This window comes from Cloeon dipterum, chromosome 2 (genome assembly GCF_949628265.1).
Source record: "Cloeon dipterum chromosome 2, ieCloDipt1.1, whole genome shotgun sequence".
Taxonomy (NCBI): Eukaryota; Metazoa; Arthropoda; class Insecta; order Ephemeroptera; family Baetidae; genus Cloeon; species Cloeon dipterum.
In genome coordinates this window covers 11,189,619-11,213,054 of record NC_088787.1, presented here as the reverse complement: position 1 = coordinate 11,213,054, position 23,436 = coordinate 11,189,619, and the positions used below count along the sequence as shown (strand labels likewise).

The 23,436-nt window shown below is 37.4% G+C and overlaps 1 protein-coding gene across 1 annotated transcript in view; it reads right to left on the bottom strand.

Annotated features, from left to right (window-relative positions):
- Positions 1 to 23,436, bottom strand: part of LOC135936245 (uncharacterized) — a 40,718-nt gene that overhangs the window by 5,004 nt on the left and 12,278 nt on the right. The window contains exon 3 of the mRNA XM_065479000.1: positions 1,412 to 1,546. Coding sequence (XP_065335072.1) covers positions 1,412 to 1,546 — 135 coding nt within the window. The remainder of the gene's footprint in view (positions 1 to 1,411; positions 1,547 to 23,436) is intronic.

Genomic DNA, 23,436 nt, shown 5'->3' with positions numbered 1-23,436 from the left:
AAAAAAAAAATCCAATTTAAATTTTGTTTTTCTCTTTTCAAACATGCAGAGAGAGACGTCATTATTTGCAGCGTAAGTTTTTTTGGATAGCAAACTCCGGCTGAGGATCCGTGTTGCTGATTTTTGGTGCAGATTACAATAATTATTGAAATTTTACGGATAAAAATAACGGTTTTGAGGATATTAAATTAATACTCTGTTGATAGCCACGAATATCTTCTCGCAACAGTTTGAGGATTGCCCACTATTTGCGTCGTAAAAGAAAATGTGTTTGAGCGTGGAAAATTATGCAAACGGCCCAGGCTACTTTTCGGCCGTCGCGTGAATTTTTAATCAGAGGCCGCGGCTGAGTGCCAAACGATGCTGTGGGCCTCGATTCACAGGATGAAACCACATTTTTACAGCCGAGAAAAGTGCGTTGTTTTGCGCCTGTGGCTAAAATCTCGACGTTAGAAGCGTTAGACGATGAAAATTTAAAGTGGTAAAAACTCTTGAATCGAAATATTAAAAAATTCAACGGCAGAACAATTTTATAATTCAGAAAAACAACTGCCAAAGCTTGTTTTTGAAGAGAAATACATTAGTTGATTTATTTCTCTAATGGAAAAAAGCATCAATCAAAAATCATCGAGCCCGGCCAAACATTTCCGCTTAGCACCTCTTATTAAAAGCCCACAATCTAACACAATCCTAATTAAAAATGAAGGGCGCGGGTCGGCCGCGCCAACAACCGCTGGGGGCGTTATTAAAAAATCAAGATCCAGACTTCAGTATAGAGAGAAAAGAAGAAGCACTGGATTCAAAAGAAAACCTCAAGCCGAGTTGAGAGCGAGTGCAGGATAAATGAAAGAGGCCGTTACACTTTGTGTTTCATCTGATAAACGGGCTGCTGCTCCGGAGTGTCGTCGAGAAAACAATCGAGACGGTCGAGTTCAATGCTATTCCTTTGGATAAATTAGTTAAATTACAAAATTTAATTTTTAGAACATTTCTAACGCGGTCTAGAAATATGGGGAAAATTTTATTTTAATGATATTAAACTTATTTTATATCATTGAAAATTAACACAATTTTTATAAATTTCCAGTTATAATGCTATATTCTGGCTTGTTAAAAAAGCAAATTTATTAGTTGAGTTTGAATAAAAATGATCACGAGACGTATCGTCCATCGGTAAAATAAAAGTTAATTATCTAATATGGCGATTGAGGGTCACAACTGATGACATATATTATATAGCAAAAAAATTAGCATCGTAAAATATTTAAATTTAAATCCATCTGGCCAGAGAGCGACTTTATAAAATTCCAGGCTGTTTGAGAGTAATTGTCCTGGCATAGCGGACGAGCGAAAGAGGGAATAATAGCAACAAACAGCTACGTGTACGCCGAGAGGAAAGGAAGAGACTCACCGAGCAGTTTCTCCAAGTAGAGGCATTGGTTCGCTTTAAACATGCCCTTGGGCGACGACGGCGAGCTGAGAGTCTGCAGTTCTGCATCGTGGCCACTGGTCACTGGGAAGAGGCTCAACTGGGCCGCGTCCAGCTCTGCAAAACGCACACAATTATTCAAATGGAAATTATTGTTATTTACGGCTGCAGCTGCGAGAGACATGTATTTCAATTGCTGCAACTCGTCTTGAATTGCAGCCCCTTAAAAGCTCAAAATTTAAATTTCCACTGTAAAAATAGGTTTATTGACAGAACTAATAACGTCCTGCGAGGAATATCCCGTACGTGTAAGTACACATTGCGTAAACGGACCACTAATTAATTTCCCAGAATTGCCGGGCGTGCTGGGACGTGCCCGTGGAACCGGTTGAGCATGGATAATTGTGCAAGCATATAATTTCAATTCACAAAGCAAACCAAAAGTCCTTTCTGAAGCCAATTCTTAATCAGCAAGAGCCTTCGAGAGCGTTTGATGCACAATGCATTATCCGTAATAAATTTTCAGCCTTCGCCAAACGAAAAAAATATTCACTTTGATAGTTTGAAATATTCATGAGAACGCGGATTTAAAATAATGAGTAGCTGTTCGGGTTTCACTCCTTGACGTCTTCATTTCGCCCTTTGTTCGCCTCTGGTGAGCATTAAAAATAATAAATGCAAATTCCAAGGACTCGCTTCGTTATTTATTCAATTAAACGAGTTATTGGCCTGTTTTTCGTCCGGTGCACTTTAATGCAGAAGCCTTGTACAGGCATAAAATAAAAAGGTCTCAATTTGCGTCGGGCGGGCGCGAACGGCTACTCAACACGTCCAGCCACTTAATTTATGGGCAAAATATAAATTTAACGCGCTCATCCACTCTGAAGATTTATTTCAGTTCGCGTATATGAAGGCCGCGTTCCCTTGAATTTTGAGTGCCAATCTGTGCGTCCTGATAGAATTAAGAATGCAAATTCCGGCCGGGTTTTTATCGTTTTACGAGGGGCAATTGAAATTTCTCGCACTTTTGGCTAGCTAATTGATAGCGCGTGGGGTGCCGGAGTTAAGAGCATGTATCTATAACGTTTTTATATTTTATTCTTCGCTTTACTTTGGTTTAACGACGGGTGGTAATGTTGGAAATTTTTAAATACGCCTCTATAGGTTTTAAATTTAAAAAAAATAAAGGCACCAAAACAGCAGCAACGTTCATTTTCAAGTTTAAATAAGAGATTCCAATTTGATTTAATATTCATAACCTAATCCTGTGCATTCTAGAAATGAAAATATTTCGTTTAAAAATTTAAATCGGTTCTTTCAATCGATGCAGTAATGAATAAGATTTTACAGATAAATTGTTTTACCTTTATAATATAATTTTTAAAGATAAATTATGACTAAAACCACATAGCTGCTAAATTTAAAATAAATACTGATTGGACAAGTGCTTCAAAGTGTGAGCAACAAAAACGTTCTATAAATTTGGGGGTTATTAAAATTATGATCATCATAAATAATAGTATGTGGAAAACTGATCACCAATTATTTTTTTCTGCGAGTCTTTTTCCCAGACCGTCAAGAGGTTGCAAATCATGAGTTTTTTTAAGCATTTTGACGCAATTTCGCAACCGATTACTTTAATTGATTATATTTTACAACTGATTATTTTCCGATTTGTTTGTTAAAAAACAAATTATTCGTTCCTTTTACTAAACGTTTCACAAAAAACCGCGTGTTTTTTCACAAGACATTTTTTCAAAAATTCCCGCAAGTTAAGCCCCTTTCCAACGATCAATTTTATATCGAAGCAAATCCAGCGCGGACATGTAATTTGGTGGCGAATTACGAGTGAAAAAAATGTCGTAGCAAAACAATTTCCAAATTTTAATTTCTTTTTAAACATTACAAACGAAAGCAATACATATTTATGTTGTTAATAATGACTGCAGGAAATCATCAAAATATAAACAATGGCAAACAACACTTTTCTGGGCATTAAGTTTAATTCTAGAATTCAGTAAAATGATATCACTTTACTAATAATAATTATGTTTTTATAATATTATTTAATATTACATCTTATTACTAAATAATAATATTATTAATTGCTTTTTGCTTGTAAATTCAAATCAAATAAAATATAAATTTTTCGTGATCAAGGCACCATACCAATCGATTATTTAATTCAAACATGTCTTCCTATATCATTGAAGTCCATCCTTAATAATAAACATACTGAACTGCAAGAATAAACAAGAATATAAAATAACTAACGAACCTTTTCTAATTCGGTAACAACAATTTTTATTGTATTTCATGCCGCTGCTCTTAACATTTCTCAACCGAAACCAAAGGTGTTTTTGCATGCAGGCCGTACATAAAAATATTTTCCATATAACGAGACTTGGCATGCGAAAGGCAGAGGCAAAGGTAAGACAACATTTGCTCCACGTAATGAATAAAAGCTGGCCCGTCAATTTAAAATTAAAGCACGTGGGCCGGACGCAGCAGCAGATAAATAAATGGCCCGAACAAATATTGGAAGCCAGTAAATCTTGTCGGTGTGTAAATCGCGGCATACACCCTCTATCTCTCGGGCCGTGTTCAAGGGCGAAGTAATAACAATAAAACGCAAGTACACCGGAGCTTCGGCTGCGCGAACAGACGCGAAATCTATTTCAAGCCGAGCGCAGTGTGGGAAAGAGGCGGGCGGGCGGACGCCCCGAGATGCGCGAAAAAAAACGTTCCCTCTCGGCGCAGCAGCACACACCCTGGCAGGGCATAAATCGCGATTGGCAGCCGGCCTGAAGGCCTGAAGACGTGAAAACGTGAAAACGCAAACGCCGCCAAACACAATGCAATCCCGGTTGACAATTTCACTTTGGATTCACACGCGGGGCGAGCAGACGTGACCGCGAATGGGTGTGCATGTGGATCGACTGTCCCTGCTCCTGCTCGGCTCGCATTCTAATGAGCCGTGAATCGACATTAGACGTGATTTAAGAGAGTATTTACTGCGAATTGAAATGGGTCACTTGGATTCGCTCTTTGCTTTCATAATTAGTTATTTACTAATAATTTAAAGCGTGGTCTGTGGTCTGGCCCAAATTTTTCTTTTTTGGATAAAGCAATACGAGGAAATATTATACAATTTCAGGATTTAATTTAGAGAAAAAATAGAACGTTTCACAAAATTGTATTGATCTGCTTTTTTATAAAAATTAAATATTGGATTTAACGATGTTTTTGATGAAATCATTGATTTCGTGCTCTAAAAGTAATTAATTAATTCTTCATTTAGAAAAAATTCACTTAGGTTTTTACTTACATAAAAATTAATATATTCAAAATTCAAACACACCACAAAGAAAATTTCGGAAAGTTTATTTGAAAAAATAGTCAATTTTACCAGCTGTCGGAATATTTTTAGTTTTTTATGCTGTAAAACTTTTAAAACTTACAAAGCTCAGGACAAAAAACTTATGGGAATGTCAAGTTTTTTTTTAAAATGCCCAAAATGAGCCACTGATTGCTTTGTTTAATTAAATATTGTCTGCCGAATTTCATTTAAATTGAGCGAGACCTTCATTTTTAAAAAGATTTTGATTTTTTGGCTTTTATTAAACGTTTAAAAACAAATAAAAAAGAATTGAAAAATATATTCTGCGATTTAAAATAAAATAATTCTCGTCTGATCTAAATTGAAGGAAAAATACTATCACCGATGCAACATTTTTGCTCCAATTTTTATACATTCTTATATCATCGCAAAGAAATTTCAATTTCATGCCTCATCAAAATTAGATCAGTCCACTTTTTACAGAAAAACTATATAGTAACACTCGTGAAATTGGTCCAATGTGAGAGCATTAACGGGCACTTAAGACAAAAAAAGAATCGACTTTGTATCATGCGCAGACCACCCGTTGGAAGAGGCGCAAAAAGTTTGCATACTGAGGGAGAATTATGTACAACTCTTTTTGTCACGTCTCCCACAGAGAAAGAATATGTTTTCTCTGCTCCTGGAAAGGTCGAGGTCACTCTTTGTACTCTGGCTGATTTATTGCTTTTCACGGCACTTGGGTGCTTTTTTCTTCATTCCCCTGACAGGCCTGCACACTGACAGAGTCGACTTTTGTTTGATAATCATGCTATTCATGAATGGGTTGCGAATTTTAATCTATGAATAAATAAATAAATAAAAACATTCGAGGCAGTAAATTTACTAATGTCAACAACGTCAAAACCAGAACGCATCGTACTAACAAGGAGTAAAAAAGGTTTTACATTTTGCAGGAGTGTATTTATGAATTGTTAAGCTGAGCATTGCCCGATATTGTTTTTTCTGAGGTTTGAGAAGAGGCCAAGAAATTAACAGCAGGAGTTTTGTTCTTTCTACGACTGCCTGCGTATTACAAATCGTGATTCATTTTAACAAAAGAAAAGATTTCCCCTCAATCACTATACCGTTGGAATGATTTCAATGAGAAGAATAACGAAATCAGACGGGTAAAATAATAAACTTCTGAGAAAATGGGCTCGATCATGGCATTTTTGTAGCCTAATTATATTTATTTCACAATTTTGTGAGGATTCTACAAAATAATTTAACAATAGCCATTATTTTTTCAAGTTTAGTCAGTTTGGGTATCTTTTTACACTCTGAATTTCCCGTGTGTAAATTCCTATTCTTTTTTTCATTGCTTAAATTTGTTCAAACAACAAAATTATCTCCTAACTAATGTGACGACAAGTTTACTAGGCAAAAATCAATAAAAACCCAAATGGAAAACCCGTGTTTGTTCGCGTTCGTTCATAGTGTCCCACGTCACGGTTTGAATAAGCGGCGAACACGTGTATGCAAATATTTAATCTGGTTGGAGAGCGAGCCCAGCTTCCAGACTCATTGCTTATGCAAATTTCGGTCAAGTCGCGCGCACGAGGGCATTTCAATAATAATGGCCCGCAAATCACGGGCTCGATGACAGTGCGAGCCGAGCCGACCCACGCGGCTTCGCTAAATCGATAAAATAACATGCGTAATTCCTCTGACAGCCGAGTGTTTTTGTTTCCGAGGCAAAATGACAATAAGGGTGCCTCCTGCTGCTGCTGACAGGAGACTAAGTAAATAAATGTTTCACGCTGCTCGCCTATATTTTTATAGACTGTTGTTTTGTTGCTGGGCTAGTTTTTATTGCAAACATAGAAAAGCATTGGGCTGTAAAAATTAATGGGGGGAAATAAAATTTATTTAAAAAGGCGTGAAATTGAGGAAGGCTCTCTGGTTCGTAAAATAATAAACTTTATTTTTAATGCTACTTTATACTAATTTTCAACCTACTTCCTCTTTTGTGACAAATTTTACGATTTTTACAGCCTAGTAAATCGAAAGAGGTCTAGAATTTGTGGCTTACAGATTAACACAGGTGTTTAATATTGTTCTTTTCAGTCAAATTGTTAGTTTGAAGTCGTCAAATGATTTAAAATTTGTTGATTTTCTATTATTTTGATTTTGTTTAAAGGAACAAAAAACTTCAATTTTGCTGTTTCAGCTCTGTAAATTTTTCCAATAAACCTCATCCTAATCAAATGCATTGCAGAGAATTAGCAATTTTATAAATTTAAATTTGTTCCAAATAAATGCATATTTTTTGCATATTTTTTCATTTCATTTATTTTTTATGATGAAGTATTAACTGGAGAAAGTCGAGATTTATTTTTCTCAATATTTTTCAGCTGCAACTGGCATCCTATTCATAAGGAAATACATTTAATCGATAAAAACGTTGTTAAATAATTTTACAAAAAAATGGTTATTCTTTTTGTAAAGAAGAGGATATATATTTAACATTTTATTTGTATTTCTCATTGAGTTCCTTCATTTCAGAATAGCAGATTAAGTACCAAAATCACGTTAAATGGATGATGGTGCCATCATTTGACTGCGTGAAACAGTAAAATTGTTCTTTAAATAATTCAACAGCAAAAATATTGACACAATCTTAAATATTTTATTTCCTTTAGAGAAATGCCTAAATAGATTTAAAAAGCGTTCGATTGTTCAAAAGAGAAGAAGAATCTCACTACTTTATTTTTTAATATTTCATTTGAAGAGGAAAATTTAAACAAATAAAAGCGAATGTTTAATTTTTAGGAATTTAGTTCAATTTTCCTTAGAAAAATGAAAAATTTATTTAAATTCGGATAAAAACGTAAAATTCTTAATCCGTAAGAATGCTAAATTTGAACAGAAACCACGTCTCAATGGGGCTCAAACGTCTACACCATCCACTTTACACGGATTCCAATATTTTTCGAGATATAAAAAATCTTCCTCATCCACCAAACTTTCGAATGATGTCGTGAAATCGCGGAATTATTTTTGCCATCCGGACGACTAAATCAATAGCCTTAGTTGACCCTCGTTCCCAATGTGCATCCGGCGGGCAGAGTTATTAATTTAGAATTCAGAGTCAACGACTTATTGGCGGCGGCAAAAGGAGTGTCGGACACCCTGTCTGATTGTCCCACGACAATCCAAACTACCAGGCTTCAGCTTGTTGAAATTAGGAGTGCGACTATGAATTAAAATTCAGGCTGCATTTCGCCGAATGAATGGCTGCTCCAATATGATTATAATTTCTTTCTCCTCTCTGCACAAGCGCATCTATTATATACTATATACACTGATATGAAATGGCTTGGTTGGTAAGTGTCTCACGTAGAATGCGGGGGCATTCCGACACGCGGGGCAAACAAACACTCAACATTGCACACACACGCGCGCGCGACCAGCCAGCCAGTCAACACACCTCCGACCAAACAAAGGTTTTCGACCCTTTGCGGTCACAGAGTGACACTTTGCTTGGGTGCCTCCAATTTAATCCAAACCGAATGTAATCACACGTGTGTCGGAGACAAAATAAACTGGCCGCAAAGTTTAATTGGATGAACGTGGACAGTGTTTTGGCCATTGATTTGCCATTTGTTTAGAGCAGGGGGTGATAATTTTATGCTAAACTGAAAGATAGACATTATTACCGAAATAAATTAGAATTTACTCGCAGGAACTAGATTATTCACCAATCAAGGCATTTCCTTAGCACCCCGAAGGCGTTTAAAGAGGAGTGATACTGCAAAAGCCTGGAAAATAATTGTTTCCAATGCATAAACTCGTCCCTTAGGATTCAGTTAAAGCCTAAATTGACCTAATTGGCTGGAAAGTTACCGTGCTTTTCAAAAAAATGGTAATGGCTGTCTCCTTACTTGAAATCCGATTTAATTTCAAAACCAAGAGTTTCCCCAATAAGTGGCATACACCGTTGGACAGATCTCGACGAGAGGAATCGGAATATGCCAAGAAAATAAAAATGTTCAAGCACTGTAAATTTTGGAGGAAATTGGCAAAATTTGAGTTTTTATTGTAGCAAGGTTCTTTTTTATTATTAGTTAGCTTTGTTAGCTTTGTAGCAGACAGTAAGAATAAACAAAATTGAAAAATTATTGCACAAATTGTTTATTGATCAATTGTTTATAGCATCTAACAATTCAAAAATAATTTTCAATTGTTGCCCTGTGTCATATTCCACTTTTTAAAGGGTCGCATTAACATATTCTAAAAACTTTCGACTTTTTTCTATTATAAAAAATAAGCTAGTCATTTGGTCAGTTAGGGAAACATTCAAATTAGAAAAAATGTAACAACAAATTCAGACATACGATTTAAAGCATGTCAAAGAAAAAAAATACAAAAAAACAAGCATCTAATTCATGTTTACGCCCAGGATTAATTTTCCTGCTCGTTCCAGGAAGCGTAGAATTTAATTTTGGCGACGGAATAAGAGCCAATTCTAATGAGCTTTAAAATTTGGACAGCTTGAGGAATCTGGCTGGAGCTTTTCAAAGAAAAAAAAAGAAGGAATTGTTTACAAATGCACAAATTTTTATCGCAGCGGAAACGCCATCCTTCAACCGCCATTTACGTCACATTTTTCTGATAGATGACGCACAGGGTCGTTCCATGGACATTAATTAGTATTCAAAAATGTCGAAAAGAATTGCACTTTTCATTCAAAACGAATTTTAAGCCGTACCCTGAAATCCTAAATGAGCAGCTTCTCAAAGGCGGCTCTGGCGCGATAAAAATGTCCTTTTGGAGCAGTCTTTGATGCTCTGTGCGCCGCAAATGGATAGACGATTTATTATGTTTATTTTGGCTATTTGTTTCTCGGCTGTGCGGCGCGGAATCGGTAGCCAAGGCCGCGGCGAGGCGAGAGAAATAAATGTGGGCCGATTAAGAAGTCTTTAGCGGCGTCGGGCCAAATCGAAAAACAATCGGCGTTTTTTGGCACTTTTCGCAGGTCTCATTAGCAAAGAAAACAGCGCGTGATTGACCCATAAATACATCGCTGAACCTGAGCCAAAGTTTCGGCCGGTTGGATGCTAATGACCACCCAAGGTCATGACTGAAATTGGGCAGAATACCGAGAGAGCGAAAAGAAAACAGAAAACAGCTTTTGGAGTGTGTTTGTTGTCCGCGTGCGAAACTGGTTCTCGCCGCGCAGCAATTACGCGCGTTTCCATAGCAAGATGATGCGTCTGACCACCGGCAGGGATGTGAAAAATGGTCGCTTTTTGCGTCAACGAAAGTGGACGGAGGAACAAACAACTCTTCCTTTCTTTGAATGAGGTTTTAAAAGTAAAAAATGTCCAGTATTTTCCATTATCATAATGGCAATTTTTGGTACAGACTTTTAAAAAATTATTATTTAGATTAGAAGAAGGTATAAAAATTGTTTCTTCTTTATTCCACAGAAAAACAGTATCTGTGGGTCTTTGGGAAATGAAAGATAATGTTTCAAATAGTGCAGGATTTTTTTTTAAATAATCTCAAGATTAAAAAAATCAAATTGTTATTGCTGCATTTTTTAAAATTCGCTTTCTGTTACAAAAATACCAGCAGAGCATTTTTGAGTACTTATTCTAAAATATTTTTGAAACTTGTGATTTTATTTAATTATTTTTAATTAATATGACCCCTCTTTTTATTTATTCCTGGTTACATTTTTCATTTAAAAATGTATAAAAAAACGGAGATCAATCCATTTTTATTTTCTTTGAAGACACTAAAATTAACTAGTGTGAATTTAAGCAAAATATGGAGGCTGGGATGGAATTGATTTAATTAAATAAAAATTAAAGCCTATTTTTCACAGCCCCTGAGGCGACCCCTTTGACAGTCAACTCTCGCTTATTTTTATTCACTTAAGTTTTCGGTTGGCCAACAGGGAAATTAGTGCCACCATACATTAAGGATGAAGATTCCGCGCTGCTGGGGGCATTGACTCATCAGTCACTTGGAGAAGTGCTGCACCGGCTGGACGCACGAGATTTTTAGCCAAAACGCGCACGTATGCCACATAAGAAGCAAAGCAGCAGACCTGCTATAAGGAGAGAAGAAACTTTTCGCAACATCCGCGGGCAGAGAGTTTTCTATTTTATTGGCCCGCCGTAAATCTTCCTAGAGCAGCGCCGCACAGATAGAAATCGGGGCCTAGACCCTCAATTCACGCCTTCCATTCAGCACCGAGGCGTGTTCACGCATTTTCGGACAAACAGATCAATAAATAATCAAACGTGGGGCCAGCGGCCAGAATTAAATTGCCGTTTATTTGACAGTGGTTTTACGATTATAGTTACAGAGAAAAATGCTTGGGCAGGCTGTAATAAAATTAGATGGTTTTTCATGTTTGGTCTACTAAATGTCAAGATTGGTCTGCAGATTTCAGTGGCGTCATTCCATTTCTATTGAGTTTAATATTTGATTCGGTTTATATTTTACACAATAAATTTAGCTTCAAGATCTTAGATGTGCGCTTCAATTGATGTTTTTTCCATGCATTAAAGTAGAGCCGGAGATATTTACTATCGCGTCCTACAATAATTTAAATAAACTACTAAGTAGCACTGAGCTCGTTTTTTAAAAATAAATTTTCTTACTGGTTGGAGCCAAACCCTTCCAAGTTAAGAGAGACACAAGTCAATTTTATCCTATTTTTATTGTTGGAATTAAAAGCTTCTCGTTTGAAACCAATAAGTACATTTCTTCGATTTTTTAGGCTGTGAGGATAGATATTTTATTATTCTACTTAATCATTGAGAATATTCCTTGCAAAATGGATAAAAGTAGTCAACAACAGAAAAAATTGGCTTTAATAAAGAGCCAAAAGCACCAATAACTTATAATCCTTACCCGTCCAGGGATTCGAGCCCTGTATTCTAAATATTTTTAAATGCTCTTCATTTTGACCAATCAAATCCGCTGCGGGTATAGGACCACAAAACATTTAGAATCAATTTAGTCATCACCATCATCCATAACTTGTTTGCCAGATCAATTTAACCGACAGACATTAAATTCAACCGGCTTTGACTGAAATATCGCCAATCCAATTAGACCACACCTTGCTTTTGAGACATTACCCGTCATGTGACGCGTGCAGACATTACGAAATCCGCATGTCGCGGTCTCGAGAGACGACGGACGAACGGAGAGAGTGAGTGTCCGCTCGCTCGCTGCGGCTCGCTGTTGCCGACCGGCGTGGCGTGCATGCAGTGTGCGAATTATTTTTGGCACCGCCGAATCAATTGCCACAATGAGTAATGAGTTGTCGACCGGCAAATTTGCGGCGGGTCATTCATTTTTGGCTCGGCACAATCAATCAAGCGATCTCGCGCGAATTCCGCCCACAACAAAGCGGTAGTTTGGAAGCGCGACGTGTCTCGCGGCTTTGGCTGCGGGCCAGCCAGCTCTCGCACCCCGAAAACTTTCTTCCCTCCATTATATTCAATACACTCGACGCCGGAGAGTTGAATGAGCGCAGCTCTATAGAAGTGGAATTTCAAAATTTGATGGGTAATTCTTGGAAATAAAATGTGACGCGGGAGGCTGTTGGCATTGTGTGAATGGAAGAGTTATTTCGGCTAGACGGAGGTCGCGTTTTCGCTGGAATTTTTGCAATAATGCGCTAATTGGAGCCGTCCGTTGCATTTCTGCCGTATTGTGATGCTGGGAAAAATTCGAAACTTCCTTGGTTTTCGGTAAATGAAGCATAAAATACAGTTGTAATTTGTCAAAGGTAAACGTCTTCTTCTTGTGATAATTATATGAAGAATTTTTTCCTTTTGAAGCATCACCGATTTTCTAATTCAAAGGCAAACAACTTGCTGATTTTTATAATTGTCTAAATCTTTGATTACATATATGACCGACGCAAAAACATATTTTTTAATTCAAATTTACGGAGAATTTGAATTATTATAAAATATGAGAGTTCTTCTTCTGAATTTTTACGTTTTTCTTTTGAGAAACAGTTGATTGAAATCGATTTTTAGTTAATTTAGACATTTTTTAAACAATTATTTAAATTATAATCTAAAAAATATCAATTTTGGGACTCAGATGCTTGATTTACTAAAATAAATTGAAATAATATTTGCTAATTCACCAATTTTAAATTTTATTTTAGATTCAAAATTTCTTAAATTGCGGATCAGTAGGGTACATCCCCTCTGCCAAAAAGAAACGACGAAATAATAAAAAATATTATTTGGAAACAGAGGGAAAATCAGTTTATCAGTTCAGTATTCTAAGGAAACCATCTGGCTAACATTTTGTTTGAATGCATTTGAGTTCTCGTTCAAAGACAGATTTGGCGAAAGATTGTTCCACAGACCGTAGAACGTGACTAAGAAGCACTGTTCAGAAACTACAACACAGACTTAAGGGCCAGGAGTCGCATTTGGTTAGTTCAGAGACACAAACAGATGGCACCACTCTCACCCTCAGATTCAATCCCGCTGATGTGCATTCTTAACTTCAACAGGTTTCATTAGACGTGCTGAAAACCAAAATTGGTTCAACCAATAGTGGTAGACATGGCAGCAAAACATTTTTGTCAAAACAAATTGGTTTTTTTAGAGGTTTTCAGTGCGAAAAAAATGCTTGGTATCAGGTTTGAATCTGATTGAACGTTGGCACTATGGGGAATGGTCGAGATAAGTCAAACCCCACAAATTGTTGCAATGCCTTTATTGTATTTGCCGTAATTTAGTCCCTAAAAGGGAGTTGTCAGAGATTGGCAATATACAAACAGGGTAGTTCAATTATTCGTCAATTATAGGGTTCGTAAAAGGGAGCTATGTGCTCAAGGTTAACGAACTCCTAAAATGTGCGGCCGAGGGAGCAATATTTGCTGCTACCGCACACGTTTATCGTCGAGTTTAGAATAACTCCTTATCAGGTTAACACGGATATACTCAGGCAGCCAGGGTAGGAGAGAGCGCCACCTTTCGGCAGCCACCATAGCACCATCTGTAAGCGACTTTAAACACTCAGGACTTTAACTGATTTTGTTCTGATTAGATCAAAGAAATGATTAAATTGCATGCTTCTTGGGTTTATGCTCTGTAAAGCATTTGATTGTCTAAATTTCTCAACTCTATAAAATATGACATTATGATTTATGTATCTTAAGAAAGACTTCTTATTGCTAGATATTTCTAAAGCCAAGTATGGCTGCGAAACGACCGGAAACAACTTTTATTGATGTTGCACCCCCGCCGAGGGTTAAAGTTTTTTAACCATTATTTACTAAACTTTTCATTCAGTCCAAAGTGTGGGAAAATATTTAAAAGGCAGAAAGGTTATCTAACAAATTTCCACCGCTGAAAAAGGGAAGCGATTTGTTTCGGTTCGCGTGATGGATAAACAGCACCACTCCTGTGGTTCTTTCCTTATCCATCTGACCGTTGCCGACGAGAGCTGACAGAGGTCGATTCCCAAAAATAGAGTCCTTTCTTTCCTGTTTCCTGCTCGAAAATTGTTTGTTTGAGGAAGCGACAGTCGCGTCCCCTCCGAACACTGTAATTAAGCACGTGTGTGGTTCTTTTGGGCTCCCGGGACAAAATCAGACGGAGCGTATGTGTATATTATTGGCGCAGGTGCTTCTGTTTTGTTGACGCGAAATTAACAATGCTGCGCTCAATTTGTTGTGTCATGGCTGCCGCAGAATTTCGCTTCGGCCGCGTGTGATCGGAATAATTTAATTAGCAGCGGGGACAAGATTGCGCGCGGCGGCCGACTTCACTAGATTAATTAATATTACGAAACGCGCTTACACGCGAAATTCGATAACGTTCGCGGCCTTCTCGGGAAAAAAATCCTTATTTGCATCCAGCGAGATAAATAAATTGATTGTTTCGTCGCCGGTCTGGCATTGTCTGGCGGCATTTAATCAAATAATTTTGATGCCGGCTCGCGTGTTTCTCGTCTTAACACGCAACGGAGTCACTTTATGCGGCTTGCGTCATTTTATCATTGTTTTTTAGTAGTTTCGTGAGGCGTACATCGAAAACTAACATGAAATAGCAGCCACTCTTGCCTCCAGGGGATGTGAGTCATTGAACCTAGGACAAGACAAGTGGCCTGAAACGCACTAATTAAAGCAATGTATGCTAATGCACGGAAATTTTGACATATTTATGGCTGCACGCGATCGCCACTGCTCAACACTATTAAGCAGAGAGACGCCCACGTCTTTGTCAACGTCAATCTCAATTGAAGCAGTTATTTTTTGGATTTTCCCAATAATCAAATAAAAAACTTACTCTACCTTGGGCTGGGATGATTTCAGGACTATGGTTATTTTAACTAAGAAGAATAGGTGAGCGTCTAACATCTAATAAGCCCAAATCATGCAATTTTATGGCCGTCAAATAAAATAAATGGACGATGCGACGAATGATTAGGTTTGGGAATTTAATTCGATCGAATATTAATTTTTTTCTGTGCCTCAAATTTAACAATTTCCAAACTCTTGGACCACACTTAAGACCTTTTAAAAACGTCTTTGGAGCTCATAACAGTCAAATAAACAACCCAAAAATGGGAGTAATGTGGAAAATGGTCTAAATTGTCAACAAAAACTATAATTTAGGTTAGATAATAATATTTAACGATAAATTAAAGAGGAATGATACTGCAAAAGCCTGGAAAATGATTGTTTCCCATGCATAAACTCGTCCCTTAGGATTCAGTTATAGTCAAAATTGACCTAAGAAGCGCTGATTTTTTTGAGAAAATTGGCTGGAAAGTTACCGTGCTTTTCAAATGGTAATGCTTCTCTCCTTACTTGAAATCCGATTTAATTTCAAAACCAAGAGTTTCCTCAATAAGTGGCATACGCCGTTGGACAGATCTCGGCGAGAGGAATCGAAATATGCCAAGAAAATATGTTCAAGCACTGTAAATTTTGGAGGAAATCAGCAAAATTTGAATTTTTATTGTAAGAAGGTCCGTTTTTTATTATTGCAAATTGTTGAACATATTGTTAATCGATCAATTGTTTATGGCGTCCAACAATTTAAATAATTTTCAATTGTTGCCCAGTATCATTCCACTTTAATAAACAATGATCTTACTTATTGTTGTAGATGAAAAATAAATAGGATGTTTGGTTTACAAACATTTTAGATAGATGTTTTTATATTGTTTTCAAAGAAACAAATACGATAATGAAACGAAAATTTTAACTTCAAATAAACACATTTTCTGTTGCTTTTGTCGTGTCTTTTTTCAATTTTGTATATTCTGTAATCGGGAGAAGATGGTTTTGGCCCCGAAATTTTCGTTATTGTAAACATGGTTTCAATAGATCGACAAAAAAACGAAAATCTCGATAAAAGCCATTAGAATTTAACTTCCATTCTCTTATTTTAAAAAGCTTAGATTCAACACCATAAAAATGTATATATGTAATCGCTTGCAACGAATGAATGAGAACAGTCTAAAACCGATTAAATCTGTCTCATAACCCTTTAATTGCAGCAGTTATTTCTGTTGAAAACCCGCCCATAAAATTTCTAACAGGAAAAGCACCCGTTACAGAATTTTTCGTGAAGTAATGTCGGACAAAAACAACCCGTAACCGTCAATTTTAATTGACGGAAATATTTATTGAATTCCTAAAACAGTCCTGAAAGATAAAATGTGTTTCCAATGACAAGTCAATTAAAATGAACCAATGAATGAAAGATTTATTTTCTTGAATGGCCGGCAGTGTATACGAAAATTACATACTATGTCGCACAAAAAGTGTAAAATCGGCAATTTCCACGCAGACTGGCGTCATTCCGGTTCAGACATTTTTATGAACGTGTGTGTGTGTGCAATAATAATTCCAATTGCGGGCTATAAAATTTTTCCAGCTGGAAACGAGTTCAATTAATGCGTCGCCGGCGTCTGGAACTCTCAAGACAGGCCGTAAATAAATAAAATGGAGCGTTGCACAACAATTTTTCCCACTGCATCATGCACGCGGTTGCAACGCAGACACAAACTTAGAAGGAGATCGGAGCGTATGTGTATGTGTCTCGAAAAGCGAGACGTCAATTCTTGAAATTATGATTGGCTTAATCAAGAGGCTGCTTCTCAATTGTCGTCGTAAATGAGCGAGTCCAATGCCAAAATAATTTCTGCGCCCAGCGCTCGACCGAAGACCATTTGCATAAATGAGTGACTGAGCGTTTTCCGACACGGCACCCACGGCATCCAATTCTTTGCTCTGCGTGGAGTTATCTGCTCGCACATGCATGCGCGTCGTTGTTGAAAAAATTACATAATTGCAGGCGTCGCTCCCTAATTCAATGCCGTCGCCGCCGCCGACCAGGTCTAAAAGCACACCATTCCCTTTCTATTCTCTATACTAGCGACTCGGACCACGCCAAAAGATACATATATATAATTCCAGCTCTAATTTAGAAGCCGCAAATAATAAAACACAGAAAAGATAAAATTGCTTTTACAAACATGCGATTCGTGCGAGAATCTTTATTTCCTGCTTCTTGTGTTACTGTCAACGAAACTCAAATCATACGGTGAAGTAAAAAATCCGCAAAATTTCGATATGACTGAAAAACATTTTTACTAAAAAGAAGCTTCTGAAATTATATTTTTAATCTGCAAGGGAATTAAATAGCTAAAGACTACATCGGATCAGTTTTAAAAATTTTAAAGACATTAAATAAGAAAATAAAATATTCAAATGGAGTCAGAATATTTTCCATTATACGATCAGTTTTGAGCTAAAATACTTAACAATCACTAGGGTATTTCCTGATGGCTTTTTTTTAATTAAATAAAAAATCCCGATTTCCCTCAGAAAATATTTTCATGCTTTGCGTAAAAAAACTAGGAGAGCTTGAGCAAATTGTCGTTTGATCCCAAGTGCCATGTGTAATTTGTTTTGTCCATCGACGCCTTTCTCGTTTTTGGCAATGTGCAGAGCACGTTGTGTGTCACACAAAAAAAGTGGGTGATTTGCATGAGTAACGAGCCGCCAATTGACGGCGTACCGAGTCGCGAAACAGCTCATTACTGCCGCGATGAATCGGTCTGCCTTGGACCGGCCGGTATTTCGAGCAAATTAGCGGCAATTAGTCTATGTTTGTGCGTAAATTGTGCGCAGGCCTATCGCGGAATAATGACTTAATTCGCTTGCTAAGTGCGCGTTACACGAACAGCAAATAAATCCGCGTGCGCACCTTCGTGCTCGGGGCGTTTTTGATAAAAATCGGAGCGGCATCAGATATTTTGCTTTTCTCGCCCCGCCGATGGTAAACGGTGGCCATGAACATGTTACATTAATTTGTTGTAAGACCTGCTGACGTGTCGGACGCCACAGGCTGCAAACCAAGGAGGTATATAATAAATCAATAATAAATCATTAAGTAATCAGGCACCGCCTTCAGTCGATAAATTATTGCATGCAGGTTTTTTTAATTAGTTTGATAGGCTTGTAAAAATATGTAATGAAAAATTGTGAAAACTCTCTTAATTTGATGAAAATTGGGAACGAGCTAAAATTTTCCCAGGTTGCCATCGAAATTTCTGAGAAAATCGGCTAATTAAGTATACTGTCTCCTTATTGAAAAATCATGATTTGGCAAAATCTCAAATTCAAGTGTTACTCAGTCCTGATTTCATTAATGCTCATTGAGGAAATAAACTGTTGCTAAATTCACAAACAATAGATTCAATGAACCAATATTGTTATAGCCACTTTTGGCCTGTTACGCTCCACTTTGAATATTTTTATATATTAATATGTTGTTCACCAGGAAATAAAAATAATTTTCGCAACTTAAATTTTAAATTAGGACTGTTGAGAGGTGCATGCACTTAAAACAATAAGCAGTGCGTATTCTCTTATTGCAACCGCCGCCGAATCAAATTAGTCATTCCTTTATGGTCTAATTTTAGCACCCGTAAAAGCCTTTCGATGCCTAATTAATAAAGGTGTGGTGCAACTCAAAGGAAGTTGATTGTTTCGTTCGGCTGAAAAAGAAATTCGCCTCTTTGATCTGCGGCGGCAAAAGCAAACAAACAAGACAGAGTGTAATAAAAATTATCCAATTATTAGAACCGTCAACTCTTGAGTTTTATTTTCAGCAATTTAAGAGACGACAAAATGCTTCCATTACTGCGTCTTTTAAATCCAATTATTCCTAATTTGAATAAATTTGCTCTACGGACAAGTAGGATTTTTGAGCACCAATTACCGAAAACTCCAAATTTGTACGATTTCAAACCAGTTACTCCGCGCTTTTGAGCCCAAATGGTCGAGAAAGACGAAGAAATAATAGGCTTTGTGTCTTTCTACCTGGCTGCCAGCCATTTAGAGCGGCTTCCCCGAACGCCTGTCCTCTCATTAAGTTATCGGGCCACTTTTTATTTGCAATAAAAACCCAAGGCCATTTTGCAAGGCGCAGTAGTGCACCCGCCCTGAATCAGAAAAGGCTTAGCAGTCAATCATACATCCTCGCAAATTGTGTAATTCGCAATCGGAACGTGCAGCATCCCGTTGCAAAAAAATACGCGTACGTGCCAAGAAGTGCCTGTTCGCGTAACCGCCCACGAACCACGGACAAATGAAAAATTAAATCACTACCTCAGAGGAAGTTGTCGTTTTATTGCCAATTTATTAAATAGAAAATTGGCGGTTATGGGTTTATAATTAATTTTTGAGACGGGATTAAAGCAGTACAATTTTTATATATTTGAGAAGTTGAAAGAATCAAAGATCAAAATTTGTAATTTAATGATGAAATGTTTGTTTGTTTTAAAATCCGAGCTTTCGTGAATTTAAGATTTACAAAAGACCGTTACTCGTAATCTAATTATTACCTAGAAACGTATTTATTTATTTATTCTCCATTCAAGATAAAATTATATTTACAAAAACCATACAATGTCTCAACTTTTCTCCTTTTGATATTCAATTGCTCACTTGAAAGCTGTAGAAATTCAAATTCAGCTGCTGACGTAGGCACGAATCGATGTCGGCTGACTCTCAGATTCAAGCGAGTTGGATTTGATTTGAATATAATGCAAGCTTCAAGAGTGAGAATGAGAGAGAGACATAAGTCACACACTTGTGCTTCCTCTTTTAGCGAGTCGCGTGCTACGTATAAATATCAATCAGAAAGGAGTCAAGCAAGAGGAATATATAGGATAGCCGCAATGCAGGTGCGTACGTGGTGTCAATCATGCACACCGCAACCGACGCAACGCATCCCAATTAGCATAATGGACCTTGCATTAAAGGGTTGCCAACAGCACGTCACAAGATCCGGTTTTTCGAATTTTAAAATTATTTGCGAGAGCAACACGTAAATAAATACCGGAAAATTTTGATTTTATTAAGACCGATTTTGATTTAAAATTATTTCAGGTGAGATTTTCATGGTAAGAATAATTTTTGTTTAAATTCCGTTAAAATTAGACATGTTCTATTTTTTTTAAATCTTGTGATAAATCAGACATTAATTAATTTTTGCAACCAGAATCACAAATTCAGCCTTTTCACTTCATTTTCTTATCAAGGTCAAGGTTAAACACACCCCTGCTGACTTTGAGGGTGGGAAAGTTAAATAATAATTGTAAATTCGGTGCCAGCAAACGTGAAAGGTGGGCGAAGTCACCGCGCGGCACACGCTCTGTGGTGTCGTCACCGCGCGAAAATAAACGGCTTTCATTCGACAGCAGAAGCAGCAGCCGTCGTCGACTTATTGTGTGCGCGTTGCCGGTCAAATTAGCCGGCCGGACGGTGAAAGAGGAACTTATGCAGCGCCGCGCGACATTAGCGAGAGAGAAGAAACGGCAGCAGGAAGTTCGGTTTCGGCGTGACATGCGACCCAATGAGAGAGAAAACAAAGACTATCCTCGCTTCTGTTGCTGCTTGCTGCGCAGGGGTCGCTTTGATTGCAGGCCCGGATTGTCCTCTCAATGAATCTTCATGAAACGACACAACGACACGTGTGTTGCTCATTGTCATTGATTTCGAGACAGTAGAATGATTGGGACAAAGCTATATTTAAAATTTATTTGTTTTATAATGATAAACGTTTATTCAATTGATAATCAGACTTATTATTTCTTAACATTGTACATGACAACTTTTAATAACGAATATTTACGATTGTTAAGAAATCCTGATCTAAATATGACGTCTTAAAATCATCTTAAAACCCTCCAAAACTGTTTAAATCGACAGTTTCGGATCAAAGTTCAACCAAATCGCAATAAATCTTGTTCCTTCCTCTCAAGGTGTCAATAATTTCGTTTAGTCAAAAATAATCTTTGACGTTCCTTTTGAATTTTTCCTCAGGAAAGGTAAAAAACTTAAAAAATGCATTATTTATTATCAGTCTTAATTCCCGTCTTACACAAATAATCATTTTTCATTCCAAAAAATTCTAACTGTGCTAAAAATGACTCTTTTTGCCTATGTGGCCAATTGTTTGAGGCCAAAATTGGACAGAAGAACCCAATAAATTTCCAACATCGGCTGCTATAATCCTTAAAACTTAAAATTGAATTTGCAAACATTGGAGTCTATGGCAAAATTTAACCGTTTTGCTATATTTGCTTTTTTTCGAGAAATTCAGCTTCAAATTTTGTGATTTTAATGTAACAATAACGATAGATTACATTTTACCTGTAATTCACCAATTTATAAACCCTAAGTGTTCGAAGCCACCGCCAGAAGGCGCCACCGTATATTTTCGTCATAAATTTACTTAAAGGCACTTCCGCTGTGATTTCAGACTCAATCCTGTGGTTTCTTCACTTAGTATGCTTTCTTTTAACGTGCTGAACACCAAAATCGGTTCAGCCAATCGTTTTAGAATCGTGAAACGCACTTTTTTCAATTATATAATTTTTCCAACGTTTCTACGGCGAATAGTTGAACTGATTTTGGTTTTCAGCACGTCAAAAGAAAGCATATTAAGTGAAGAATGCACAGTAGCAGGATTGAGTGTGAAATCACAACGGAAGTGCCTTAAAATTGAATTTATTACTACTAAAGTATACGGTGGCGCCATCTGTTGGAGGCTTCGAACACTGGTGAATAGCCACACACCATTAGGAAGATTTTGACAAGAGGTAAAAAATCCTGAATTTTTACTTTCGTCTATAAGACCTACCCGCTACAGAATCTTTTTGAAACCAGCAGAGATAAATTTATTCCAATATCTACACCTTCTTTTGATTTAAATTACACGCCCTATTAATAGTTTTAAATTAAAATAACCCGAAGCAATTTTATTAAGAACTTTTAATAGGGTTTGACTTTTATTCCAGTCTTTCAAAAGCGTTCAACAGAGCTGACCAGTCGAATTTTGCCCAGATATGTCTGAAATTTAAATATACCGATGACTTCCAAGTTGGAACTTTTGAATAAAAAAAAAAAAAAAAAAAGTGGTGTTCTGCCCGTGGTGACGGAGTGCGTCGGCCAGTCCGGGCCTGAAACGCGCATTTATTGGTTTCTCGCGCGCGGGTTTCGCCTCCGGTTGGCGGCGGCTGCTGCTGCACATTGAATGGGTGGCTCGCGCCGTCGCCTCCAATTTCTGCGCGTGTATATCCGCCCGCGCGCGTCTCTATTCGTGACCCCTCGCTCGTCTATATCCCATTTGGCCAAATTGACAGCACTCGACTGTTGCCACGTTCGCCTTTTGATGCGCTTCTGCTTTCTGTGTACTGCTACGCGCACGGCGCCGACCGTTTTTAATTAAATTGGCCTGCGACACCTCTAGCTCTACTTCCGCGCCGCAAACACGCTGCACGTACGCTGCCATCAATGAAATTCTTGAATGCGTGCTCGATCGACTCCATTCATCAATACTGACCGGCTAATAGAGTCATCGCAGCTAGACTAGAGCCGTGAAATCGTCCTTTGGAACGGTTGGTCAAGTGAATCCAGTTCAGCCGTCGGAAGTTGTCAACGGAAAATCGAACTACGTTACGAAAAAGCAATCAAAGAGGATGTGCTGGACAAATTTGAACTGTATTTCGTGCATTGTTCGCATTAGTCAGAGGTCAATTGAATATTGTTACGAGTCATTAATTAGAATTGGAACAAATAAAAATCGAAATCCCGATTTTCACGGCTTGACATTGATTTTAGATCAGATTTCAATCCATCTTGTCCATAATTTTCTACGAGGTGCCTTGTTTTTGAAGAAAATAATCCTTTCAGCGGTCTCTCAAGGCTTGGAAGGCAGAATTATGAGAATTATTGAAACTGATTTTATCGGAAATTTCATTTGGTCGTATTTTAGACCAAAGAAATTTTATTTTTCTGCACATCGCACCTTGCCAGTCAGAACTATAAATTTTATTGTGTCAGTTTCAACAAGAATTTTTTAGAAAAGACATCAACACCAGTTTTTCCCTTTGAAAAGTAGATTAATTTGATGATTGTAATTATTGGGGACGGCCAGGACACTAATGCGAAACCCCGAATTCGGCAGGGACGCCGTAAAAACGCCGACAAATCGGATTTGAATTAACGTACACGCCTTGTTTATAACATTGGTCATTGGTGTCTGGCTGCGGCCATTTATAGCTTCTCACGTTTTCAATCTGCCTCGAAACTCGTAGCGAA